Genomic DNA, 13055 nt, shown 5'->3' with positions numbered 1-13055 from the left:
ATTTATGGAAAGTTATTTTCCTGTATCTATTGTCCAGTCTTGTGATATTTGCTCACACCAATAGGAAACAATGTTAGAGCAAAACAATCTTGGAGCCCTGTTAAATGAAGGAAGGTACGGCTACTAAACAGAGGGCACCCCAATTATGGAATAACCTTCTGGAAGAGATTTGCTGGGCACCTACCCTGGGCTCCTTCTGTTGCCAGGTGAGGTCTTTTCCATTTCCCCAGGCTTTCAGCTTCTTTTAAAATCTGCTATTGTATTTTAATCTTTGCACTGTTGATAGTTTACTTGGGTCTTTACTCTTATTTTATATTGTAGCTTTACATTTATGTAGTGTATCTTGTGTTGTATTTTATGAAGTTAATTGTTGTGAACCACCCAGAGAGCTTCAGCTACTGGGTAGTACAGAAATATGAGAAACAAACGAGTAAATAAACACCTTTCTGAATAATGAGTTGCTGGCCCAGGCCCTTCTCTAGAACAATAGCATGTGCTTGAACAGTAAAGCTATTATTTATTCATTCATTCATTTATTTATTTAGAATTTTTGTATGCCGTCCCATCGCTTATAGCCTCAGGACAGTTCACATAAATAAATAAACAAACAAACATAATGCAAATACAATTAAAACCCAGAAACACCCTGACTGCACAATTAAAACCTATAAATATTATCTAACATTATTAAAATATTTTTTAAATAAAAAGGTCTTAGCCTGGCGCCGAAAAACAAATAACGACGGCGCCAGGCGGACATCTCTGGGGAGTGCATTCCACAGATGGGGCACCACTGCAGAGAAAGCCCTCCTCCGCATCCATTGCCTCCTGATGTCTCTCCCGGAGGGCTTCCAGAGGAGGGCCTCTGCTGCCGATCTCAAGGGGCGGGAAGGCAAATATGGAAGCAGGCGTTCCTTTAGGTATCCATGTCCCAAGCCATTAAGGGCTTTATAGGTGATTACCAATACCTTGAATTGAGCCCGGACTTCGATGGAAAGCCAGTGGAGCTGGTAGACGACTGGGGTTATATGAGAATAACACCCAGTCTCCATCAGCAACCTGGCTGCTCTATTTTGCACCATCTGAAGTATCCGGACTGTCTTCAAGGACAACCCCACATAGAGCGCGTTACAGAAATCCAGCCGGGAAGTAACCAATGTGTGCATCACTGTTGCTAGGCAGTCGTCCTCCAGGTAGGGGTGCTGCTAGGGCATCTGCTAAAGCTTCTGGTTGCAAAGAGGCAGGGCTCTGTGCTTCTCTGTGCAAATTGTTCTCTTACAAACTTTTCCTCCCAAGTTTTCTGCACATCAGCAGGAGAGAGGGTCAGCTAGTAGGGCTAACAAAGCAAAATATTCAGCGATACCAATCCCAGGGAAAGCGGGAGTCAGTGCTTCTGGAAGGATTTATGGACGCAGTATATATCTAAGTGCCTATTCCATGTGCACACACGTGTGTGCGTGTGTATACACACACACTACCATGCCCAGTACAGAAGTACCAACCATGGAATTGTATGCATGGGTAGGGATCATGGTGTATGTGAGGGAATGGGCCATGTTGCAAAAATGGTGCTTGGGCTTGGAAGATGGGCAGGAAATATGCTTCCCATCCCTTTATTGAAAAGAAAAACCTGGTCCGTTTTCTGAAGAAAAATGATACAACAAATGCAGCACTGCAAATCCAGCATCTCTACAAAAATCAACAACTGTAAAAACACAGAAAAGCCAAGCAAATGCCAACAGCAGCACAGGAGACCTGATTCTGTGCTATGTAAACCATCCTAAGCATTGATATGCTGCTTCTCGGACTGGCAGTCAGACAGCCTGGGAATAGTTCCATATATTTGTTTAGTTACCTTATGCCTGTGCATCTTCTCATTCAGAATTCTTTCAGGGTAGAGACTGTGTCAGTTACAGGGCTCCATTGCAGAGATACCCCGGCATGAATTTCTAAGGGCCTGTAGTTGGGTAACTGGCCTCCAACTCTATTAGGTATGGAAGCCCAAATCCTTGTTTCAAAAAGCTGAGCACTCAGTTGATGAGAAAAGTGGATCAGTGCATGAATCTCAGAGGGGATGAGGTATTACTTGAACAATTCCCCAAAGGACTTGGAATACATGGCTTCTGAGGGAAGGGTGGGAGTGGCTCCTCAGGCCTGGTAGCCAAAGCCAGCCCTCCAGAGGTCCTTAGAAGTCCATACCTCCATCCCCTGCTCCACATGTTTTTCCATAGCCTTGTGGCTAATTCCCAGGTTTTCCCCATTCTGAAAGACTGAACTTCGTGTCCTAAGGCTAAGTTACTAGAAGTAAGAGCTTTAAGCTAAAATATATTGGTGTGTGGTATGCTTAATTGGCTCAATTTTGGATGCTTTCAGCCCCACCACCATTGGAATGTGGCCTCCTAGAGCTTCTCCAAAATAAAATCCAATCCTCAGACTGGAAGAGCTTCTGCATCCTATTATTCCATGTCTCAGTTAGCCTCTATCCATAATACCAATCCTAAATCCATTTGTATTTGGTTGGCTTTGTGCTAGGACACATAGTGGACTACACGCTAGTCCAGGGCTGGACTAGGACTGGGAAGATCTTGGTTTGAATCCTTACTCAGTCATGGAATTCACTGAGTGAATTCAGGCTAGTCAGTGTCTCTCAGCATAACCTACCATAAAAGGCTGTTGGGAAGATGACATGAGGAGAGTCATATATGCCCCCTTGGGCTCCTTGAAGGAAAGGTAGAATACAAAAGCAACAACTAAATATAAGTATTCAAGAACAGATCCTGGAAATCAATCTCCAGGAAATCAATCTTGTAACAGGTGGAGTGGAGGCTCCTACCACTAGATTTCTGTTACTGTAGTCTGGAGGATGCTCTCCTGATGCCAAGTCCAGGTGCTTCTCCAGCACTGTTCTGGCTGCTGTTCCAGCCATATGCTCCCGCAGTGCCTCACCTGTGCTTTACGGCCACGATTGACAAAGGTGCAGATAGGATTGTATGCTCCAGTGCCACAAACATACAAGTGGGTTCGATTCCAGGGCTGGATAAGACGGATAAAGTTCCCACACTCTCCCTGGAAAACAAAGAATGCTGTAAGTTACTCTAAGTCCTCTCAACATTTTATCCATTTTAAGGAGGGGAGGGGAATGATCCCATCCTCTAACCCTCCTGGTCTAACTAGTAAGATGGCCAGGTGCTATTTTGCAGATCTCCATCTGAAGAGCTGGCATCTGAAGGTGTCTTCTAATTGATGGGCTGTCATCAAAGGCTGGATTCAATTCAAGGAACCAAAAGGAGAGAAGGAAACCATCACTTAGCAGATGAAAGCACACAGGCCATCTAAGCAGTCTTTCTCCCCATGGTGAGATGCATTGTACTTCTATCTAAATTACAATAATTATTTTTATATTTTTGTTAAGTTATGCACTTTGATATGCTCTCTTTTAGTGTTGCATATCCTCTTTTTTTGTTCTAAGTGGTCCTACAACTAACTACCTATTTACAACCACGTTACTGTTTCTGCATTACTCATAAATGAACATTCTCTGTGCAGCCTCTAGATTTTGTCACACCACATTGAACAAATGTGTGTCAAATGGTCCTCTTCAACAAGCTTTGCTTCCAGTTAAGATTGAGGCAAATAAGGTCTGATGTTCTTGGAGAATTAACAAATAAACATTGCAGCCTACTTCTTCCAGCATGTTTTGCAACAAGGATCTGGATGTACTTCTGAGACAACTCTCTTGTTCTCCTTCTATATAGTGTCCTGACTGGAAGAATTTACCTCCTCTGGAGCCAATATTCTTACATCACATCTTGTGTGGCAGCATAGCTGTAGTCCAAGCAGACTATAAATGGTGCACCTTCCCCTCCTTGGCCAATTTTTCTGAGAAAGTAATCGCTCTATGATTGCTGTGACAAATGTCTTGGGGCCAGGACAGCAAACCCTAGAATCCTGTTTCTGCTTATTTTCAAAAGCCAGAGAAAGTGGCTTGAATATCAAACCTATTAATGGGCATTTCTTAGGAGAAGAAAGGTCTGTGTCCTTATCCGCTCAGGGAAGGAAGCAGGCAAGTCAACCCCTGGGCTCCCCACTCATTAAAAGGCACCCGGAGCTGGGAAGCAGACTCGCTAGTAAAGCCCGAGTAACATAACTAATGGGGGAGTGATAGCGGGGAGACCCAGAGGGCAAGCCAGACAATTCCTGGGCTGGATGCAAAGGATGCTGTCAAGGCCCACACGTGCTAGCAAACTGGACTGGAGACCAGGCATGCAGATCATGTTTCCTCCTTGCCTCACACACCCTCAGTGAAGGGGGATCATGCTGGAGTGAGCTGGAGCCAAATGTTACAGAGTTCTGCTGGGTGAGAAGAGCAAGCAAAGCCGGCTTCCTTCCACTAAGTCAGCCCCATGGCTCTGAGACTGCGCTGCAAACAGTAGCAGCTGAGAAACTCTGAGCAGGCAGAGTTCAAGGTCAGCAGGCCAAAAGTCTGGCTGTGCTGCATAGGAAACAGCTTGGGAACCTTCGACTCCTTGCTTCCTTCTTCTGTGATGAGGAAAAAAGGCAATGTGCACAAGTGCTGGTGGACTTGGCTGGGCTTGGATCGCCTACCGCTGACAAGGCAGCTTCACCGTATTGAGGCATATGTCAATCTCCCGGGATCCCATAGCAGCTGCTGACTGTGCCCTTTTGGAAAGGGCAGCCACCTCCAATGCCTTTGTTGGGCGATACCCCATGACAGCAGGATTGCATCGCCAAGGGAGGAGGGGTAAGGTCCACCTGCACCACGAACCTTTCTTGACTATCTTTCTAGTCCCAAGAAGCCTGCTATTAGTAAATGCAGCAGCATATGGATCTGCTTTGGCTCAAAAAAAAAGAGGTTTATTTCAGACCTTTTTATTTCAGCAATATCTTAATACGTTTTAATATTGTGTCCTGTATGTTTTTAACTGCAGCCAGTGTGGGTCAATGATTTATTCATGTTATATTTTATTTTATTGTATTTCATTTATGTAAGCTGTCCTGAGGCTTTTGTGACAGGACAGCATATAAATATTTTAAATAAATAAGTAAATCTGTGGGAAACCAGACCAAGGGGCTGGGCTCCTTATGACTGAAAGACACAGGATTACCCAGAATGGGCAGAACAAATAAAATCTGGGAGATGGCAAGGATGCACAATATAGCTGTCACCTTGCTGACTGTGTGATAGTGCTGTGGAGGTGTGTGCAGTTCTAAGAGGCCAACACCTAAGTAGAGACAGGAGCTTTCCATCCCAAGAGATACTGGATGGGCAGATTTTTGGAAGCATAGGTTTAATCCCTTCTCCCCTCTCCCTCTCATCTTCTGTAAACCTGGAGACTACAGCAGAAGTACTTACATTACTGTTCTTCCCTGAGAGAACACATTCATCTATCCTTTGCTGGGATGCAGGCCAGTGGATCTGCCAAACAAAACAACATCTTCAGTGCTGCTGTTATAACCTTCCATAGAACTGTGTTGAAGCAGATACGGCACACAAGTTTTGTGTAGCTCATTCCGAATCCCAGTCCAAAATCAGACAGTCTCCTGGGCCTGCAGGTCTGACTTCAACCACTGGTCACCAGGGATCTTTTGACCTGGTCATTTAAGAGGGCAGCTACTTATTAGTACTGGCGAGTTTCCTTAAAGGCAGCACTGCTGCTTTGGGGGCAAAAAGTAATTCACCCCACCCTTTGCCTGTGACAGCAAGTCTTTCATTAGTGGAGGCTGAGTGCAATGGGGTTTGCAAGTGTCCCAGGCACCTTCTGCATTGTATCTTTGCAACCGCAGTGATGACTGTGAGCAAGTTCCCCTTCCCTTGCTTACTTTTTTAAAATGATGCACTTAAAAAAAAAACAAAACTAAACTTCTGTCACAATATTCTGGTAATCCTTTTGAAAAATGTGCCAAATGAGCACGCACGCACACACATCATACATGCACCATCCAGTTAGTTCATGAATCTTTCTGCTTGAAAGGAGCTATTTCGAGGATGTGCCTACGGCCCCGCTCCAACACAGGTCTGCACAGCTCTCCCGGGTGCAGAAAGGCAGTAGAGGTGTTTGCCCACAGCAGGGCTAGGCAACCTCATTTCCCAAGAGAGTTTAGACTACCATGCCGATCAACCCAGACAGCATGGCCCGTGTTTCGGGTTCCTGGGACTTGCAGTTCACAACATCTGGAAGCACCAGGCTGCCGACATCATGCCGATCCTCACGAAGCAAGGCTGCTCCCTCCCACACATGCGCCTGGCCTATATATTGTGCCTTTGCTGTTGCATTCGGCCTTGCACACCCCTTCTGCAAACATGGAGCTGTCCCTGCGAGCGTCCATGGGCCAGCCACCCCAAGGAGCCCCAACAGAAGACACGACAGGGCCACGCACTGGCCCCTCGACTCTTCACTTGGGCCAACCATGAGTGGCAACAGTGTGATTTTGACAGAGAGGTAGGCAACAGCTGCTCTCGTCTAAAACTGAATGAACGGGAGACGGGATAGAGAAAGGGACACACGGACCTTTTAAATAAAGCAAGCAAATAATGAATGTCACATAAGCAGGGCTTTGAAAAAGGAGAAACTTGCTGGACTTTATTTTATTTTCAGTTGGATACTGAAGTGCTCCTGGGTTTGAATGATTTAGGAAAGAAAGTCCAGCTTCTAGAGCAGAACTTCTTTCATTTCAAGGGCCAAATACCAATATAGAGGCTGCATCCCAGTGCCAAACAGGCTGGTTTTGACTTGCAGGAGTACAGCTTTTTACCCCTGCTCTAAAGAATTCTAAAGATCACAGGATGGTGTGGGCAGGGGTTGGTGATTGTGTTGCTCTTCACCAGTTATGTTTCAGGAACTGTGTAATAGGATATACAATCATCTTCTACATGGAACTGTGAGAACAATGGATTTGTTAACTGTGGGCAGGCCAACATTTGCTGGGTTCAGACAACATGGTAACCCATACTCAGGGCTTAGTACAGGTTGACTATGTGTTGTTGTTGAACCATAGGCTGTTGTTGAAACTTTGGATATCATGCTATCTGAACCCAGCTGTGCTAACAAATCATGATTTGTTAACCATGAACAACCCACAGCTCCCAATCCAACACCAAACCATGAGTTCTCTTCATGGTTCTCAAATCAGAGTGTGTTAGCAAAGCTGAATTCAAACAACAAGGTAGCCTACATTTTGTAACAGCCCATGGTTAAACAACAACCTACATTCAGCCCATGCACAACTCTTGAGTGTAGGCTATCATATTGTCTGAAGTGAGTCACTTTGTATTTTAGTCCTACTTCTCAGCAATGACTGGGTTTGCACATCACAACAAACAATCATGTTTTTCCCCCCACTGTGGTCTTGTAGTGTTGTTTGAACTCAGTCATGATGTAGCACCACAATTTGTTTTGGGCCCAGAAACCACAATAAGAAACAATGGTCTGCTGTATGGTTTCTACTTACTGTGATTGTCTATCATGACATCTGGAGCTGGGAGCTTCGTTTTTCCATTTGTGGTTAAAAAATTATGTGAAAATAGCAGCAACAGACGGGCCTTCTCCAGGCATCTGACGTCTACTACCCATGGCTTCCCACCAACACAAACTTCATCATTTGCTTTGTCCCTACTGGCTGAGCGCTGTGCCTGCCACACTGTTTACTTTCTGAAAGTGAGGAAATGCATGGAGAGGCAGGGGTTTGCAGAAAAAGTGTTTATTTTGATATATGTAAAAACTCTGGGGGCTGGATTGGCTAGAAAGCATTGAAATGATGGGGGTACAATCAGGAGGAGAAGAGGGAGAACCTGCCTCAAAACCTCAGCCAGCCAATCAGGAAGAGACAGCAGAGGCAGACAGAGAACAATATAGTAATGAACAGGATTTTGTTTGTGGGGGTTGCTGGGGTGTGTGGCAAGAGCAGGATGCAGAAGATCATTCATTCATTCATTGAATTTATATCCCACCTTTTTCTTACAAAGAACTCAAAGCAGCTTACATAATTCTTATCCTCCTGCTCTCATTCTTATCAACAACCCACAACAACAACAACAACCCTGTGAGGTAGGTTGGGCTGAGAGTCTGTGACTGGCCCACAGCCACTTGGTTGGCTCTAGGGTGGAGTGAGGACTAGAACCCAGATCGCCTGAGTCCCAGTCCCATGCTCTTAACCACTACACCACACTGTTTTTCAAAATGACAGAACCAACTGGGGTTTGTGATCACCTGTGATAATTGCTTGCTTGTCATGATGTGTGAACCTGCCCAGTGACTTGCATGCTATGACTGCTATCTACTCCAAACTGAGCACAGACAATTACTTGGGCTTTCTGTTATCAGCTGAGCTGAATTATTTTCCCAAATACCCCCCGCCTGGCTTTCTGTCTCCTCCTGGTCAAAAGAGAAATGCACTCACAATGAGGGGCTCCCGATTGATATCATGAAGATCCAGTGAGAGGATGTAGTCTTTGCTCCCCACATACATGCGGTCGTGATCTTCATCCTTCAGCAGGATGCGATAATCTGTTGAGTTGAGAAGGAAATTGAAGAAATGGGCCGTGCCCGTCACCTTGAGCTCTGAAGAAATAAACAAAAGAAAAGTGGTGCTTTAGTTAGTTGCTTCCGTCAGTGGTCTTTCTTGATGCAAGAGTCTCACCTCAAGAAGTAGCCTGTGTGATCTGGAAGCGACCATCAAGCTCCAAAAGCTCTAGAGCACACTTAGCCCTTAAATGCCATAAACTGCAGGCCTGCCGTCCACGTCCATGATGGACACACCCAACAACAATGATCTACACACAGCTTAGCTCATCAGAGCAATCCTATGCATGTACATGCCCTGTAAATCAAGGAGTTCAGCTGGACTTAACTTTGCGTTGCTCCTTGTAAACACCTGCTTCCAGATGAAACTTTTATCCTACAATTACTCTCCCTCAGACTCAGAATTATCGGGGAGTCCAGATATCATTTTCTCTGTGTTTTTCTACTACTTAGCTCATCCTTTTTCTTATGAGAAAAAAAATCTGTTAAGGAGGAAAATATGGACTGAGTGCACAATGCCTTTTGATTGGTATCACTAAGAGCCGTCCATCTTGAAGCACTCCCCATCAGTCAGGCATGAGACATGGGAATAACCATGTGGGGGGGGGGGAGAGAGAGAGAGAATTGCACACATTTTATCCACTCCTAGGCACAACAAAAGCTACACAGCTTCATACTGGGCTTTTTGTTCCAGCCAATGGGCCAAATGTGCACAAGCTGCGCTCATAAGCTTGGAAAGGGGCCTTTCATTTCATAGCATGTGGGTTTATATATAAGGTGCTGGGGTGATGTCATTGATAGTCCTGAAGTGGGGCTTCTACCAGTCCGGTTCTGGTGCTCTTTCATCTCTGGTCTCACTGCAAGCTTGGCAGACTGACCACCATGGTCTAAAGACTCCCATATGAAGACCAGCCTGCCTGAGCACTGTCAACTAGCCCTGAGGGCTGGTCCTGGTCTGCTTAATCTACAATACCTCTAGTCTGAGGAATCTTCCAAGTTTCTGCTCCTTTTCTCTAACTGGTGCCTTGGATCATGACTCCTGCCTGCCTTTGACTATGTACCTGCTGCTGATTTTCCTGATACTCAATTGCTAGCATGGTCCATAACTTCTGTCTCCAGCCCCTCTGATGCTTATTTGCCTGCTCTGGATCTTAGTCCCAGCCCTCCAAGTTCTGGATCACAGTCTTGTTTCTGGCCTGCTTGGGCAAATACTCAACCCTCCTTTCCCAGTTCCAGAACCCAGTGGCCTGGATCCTGCGCTCTGCTCTTATACAACCACAGAATCTCTGAAATACAACAAAACCATTCACTTCAATCCCATGTCTTTCTGCCTAAAAGCAAACTCTCCCACTTTCCTACTGACCAGGAGACTGTGCAGGGATTTGGAAATAATGAGTTCTGCCTTTGATGCTGGTATAAATTACTTCTCAACATTTCTCTAAGATTCAGTCGTCTCACTGTCTAATTTGGTCTGTGAGTCTTTGGGGAGAGAACAGTCACTCATTCTGTGCCCATGCAATGCTCCCCTTGTATCAGATTTCTACTTCTTATTTATATCTTTATTATACTCTGGCTTTTTTCCTGCGTGAAATCCAAGATGGCTTACATAACTCTCCTGCCCCTCCTCTCCATGTTATCCCCACAACAACCCTGAGAGTCAATAACTGGCCCAAAATCTCTGAGTGGGACTCAGGGCCATGTGGGGATTGGAACCTGGCTCTTCGGACCCCGCCTGCAACACGTTAACCACCAGTGCTCACTGCCTCCCCGTGCACTTTTTATCGCCCGTTTATCTTACATGTGCAGCATCCCAGAATGAGCACCAGGCACCTGACCTCTGCATAACATCGTAACATTGTTCTCATACCTTCACTTCCACTTGGTATTTTGCTGTCCTTGGAGGAATGGGGAGAAAGGGCCCACTCTGTTAATCAGGGCCAAAGTTCAAATGCAAATTCAGCTGCTCATTAACAACAGCCATTATATGGTATAGTAACTGTACACATTTCAGATCCACGGTTGCTGATCAGCACAGGAAGGGCATAATCACATTAATCCCATCTGAAAGGCTCACTTCCTGAAAGCAAGTAATTGTGGAAATCTGCCTTCCGCCCAGTCCGGAGGAGAGAGGGCAGCTTCATGTGCACAGCTAGCACTGGCTCTGAACTTTAACACTGGCCCTGTGCAACGTCGTTTATAATTTTTATCTACTAACGGCGTACAACACCCCTGTACAATAAGTCAGTACTTTAGAAAAACACAAGCAAACAAAAACAAAGAACGCATTTAAGCTGTGAGGAAGCGGTCTGCCAAAGTGACCAAAGAACTGATGGCATTGCTGGGCTTTGAACCTCCAGTTTCCAAGCCCAGGCCCAACATATTATCCACTGGATCCTTCGCTTGCAGGGAATGCTGTTGTACTTACAAGGGGTCATGGGGTAGGGCAGGCTTCAAGGAATCGCTTCTTGCCAGTGTTAACATTACAGACGGGGCTTGTGTACTTAAGGGAATTCTCTCACTTTCCAAATCAAGTTAGAACAAGGGCTCAAGCTGCCACTCTTTCACAACTGGTTTCCCCCTACTGTTTGGGGATTTGAGGAACCATTTATTTCCTGGATTACACATATTAAATAGTTGCCTTCCTTTCTCACCAGCAGAAACCAAAACCAAAGCAACACAAAACTCTGAAATGTCTAAAAAGGATAAAGGGAATTTTTAAAGTGATAAAACGCCCTCTGGTTTAATGCCTCCCACCTGTAGTTGTCTAAAGGCTCTGCAGTTAGGAATTCTGTGGCTGTTATATGCTGTTACGTCGTCTCTGACTTATGGTGCCCCGATGAATGAGTGAAAGCCCTCCAAAATGCTGTCCTTGAAAGCCCTGCTCAGCTCTTGTGAATTCAAGGTTGTGGCTTCCTTTATGGAATCAAGTCATCTCCTATTTGGTCCTCTTCTTCTGGTGCTGCTTTCCACTTTCCCTAGCTTGACTGTCTTCTCCAGGGAGATTTGCCTGCTCATAATGTGTCCAAAGTAGGACAGCTTCAGTTTCAGCATTTTTGCTTCCAGGAAAATGTCTGGCTTCATTTGATCTAGGACCCACTTGTTTGTCTTTCTCTTGATCTATTCACAAAGCTCTTCTCCAGCACCATGTTTCTAACACACATCCATTTTCTTCCTGTCAGCTTTTTTCACTGTACAGCTTTCGCAGCTATACACAATGGTTGGGCATGCAATAGGTAGATGACCTTGGCTTTGGTCTCCAGTGAAAGATATCAGGAAAGAGTCTATTCTTAATGTTCAAAAATGCAAATATGATAAAGGTCTGTGTATAGAAGTTTGGCTGAGAAGAGCTGGGAGCATCTATATATAATGAAATTGACACACCTAGAATCATAGAATAGTAGAGTTGGAAGGGGCCATGAAGGCCATCAAGTCCAACACCCTGCTCTTGCAGGACAACACATTACACCATCCCACTCAGATGGCTGCCCAGTTGCTTTCTGAATGTCTCTAGTGTGGGAGAGCCCACCACCTCTCTGGGCGACTGGTTCCACTGCCGTATTGCTCTGACAGTGAGCAAGCTTTTCCTGATGTCTAGCCTGAATCTGGGTTGTGACAGCTTGAATTGATTATTCCATGTCCCATACTGTGGCATCAGCAAGAAGAGATCCTGATTTTCCTCTTTGTTACAGCCTTTGAGGTACTTATAGAAGAATATCATGCCCCCCTCAGCCTTCTCAAGGCTGAACATGCCCAAGGCTAAACATGCTCAGTCTCTCCTCACAGGGCAGTGTTTCCAATCCCTGGATCAAGGGTCTCCTCTGGACCCTTTCTATTTTTACTGCATCTTTCTACGGCACAGTCCTACCATTTGCACCCTTGTTGCTCACAAGCCATTGAACTCAGAGGCTTATGAGAATCAAGTGCTGAACAGGAGAAGAAATCGATGCCATCTCTGCCTCTCTGTACCTCCCACCGAGGTACTTTGGGGGATGGGACAGGAATACACCATCATCCTGACAGCCCTGGCCTCTTCCCCTCCATGCACTCTGGAATTCCCTAGTCATCTCCTCTCCAAAGTCAATTTCTCAGCACTGGAAAGGCAGCTGGTACAGTTCTTTCTGTACTAGTTGCAGGAGGGGTGGAATCGAAGTGCTGGCATCCTGGTCAGAGTTCTGCGTTCAACCTCAGAACTGGGGAATCTGAATTACCCTATGGCCCCTAGTTCAGGGGTGACAGCGTCACTCTTTTAGATTCAGAAAAAGCAAGGAACAGGCTAACAAAATTAAACTAAACAGCTTACTCTATACAGTGGTATAGGATCCTGTATAGTGGCATAGGTTCCAGGACTCTGGTTCTGACCCAAATTGGTCATGAGCTAAGTCAAATTTCCCCATAAGGTTCAAATGTAAATAAGGTTAATCTGTTCTGTAACTATTTTTTTTTAATCAGAAAAAATGAAGCAAAGTGACAAAGAACAACAAAGATCACAGCCATCTTCCACGGGGGGGGGGGGGG

At 45.3% G+C, this 13055-nt stretch overlaps 1 protein-coding gene across 5 annotated transcripts in view; it reads right to left on the bottom strand.

Annotated features, from left to right (window-relative positions):
* SEMA3F (semaphorin 3F) overlaps positions 1-13055 on the bottom strand; it is a 153026-nt gene that overhangs the window by 37492 nt on the left and 102479 nt on the right. For all 5 annotated transcript variants that reach the window (XM_044451212.1, XM_044451215.1, XM_044451213.1 and 2 more), the window contains exons 3-5: positions 8419-8579; positions 5375-5437; positions 2947-3066 (exon numbers count right to left, since the gene is read on the bottom strand). In XM_044451212.1, the coding sequence (XP_044307147.1) occupies positions 2947-3066; positions 5375-5437; positions 8419-8579 (344 nt within the window). The remainder of the gene's footprint in view (positions 1-2946; positions 3067-5374; positions 5438-8418; positions 8580-13055) is intronic.

This window comes from Varanus komodoensis, unplaced genomic scaffold, assembly GCF_004798865.1.
Source record: "Varanus komodoensis strain SLA01 unplaced genomic scaffold, ASM479886v1 scaffold6_2, whole genome shotgun sequence".
Classification (NCBI taxonomy): Eukaryota; Metazoa; Chordata; class Lepidosauria; order Squamata; family Varanidae; genus Varanus; species Varanus komodoensis.
The sequence above is the reverse complement of the archived record's forward strand: the minus strand, read 5'-3'. Positions and strand labels throughout refer to the sequence as shown.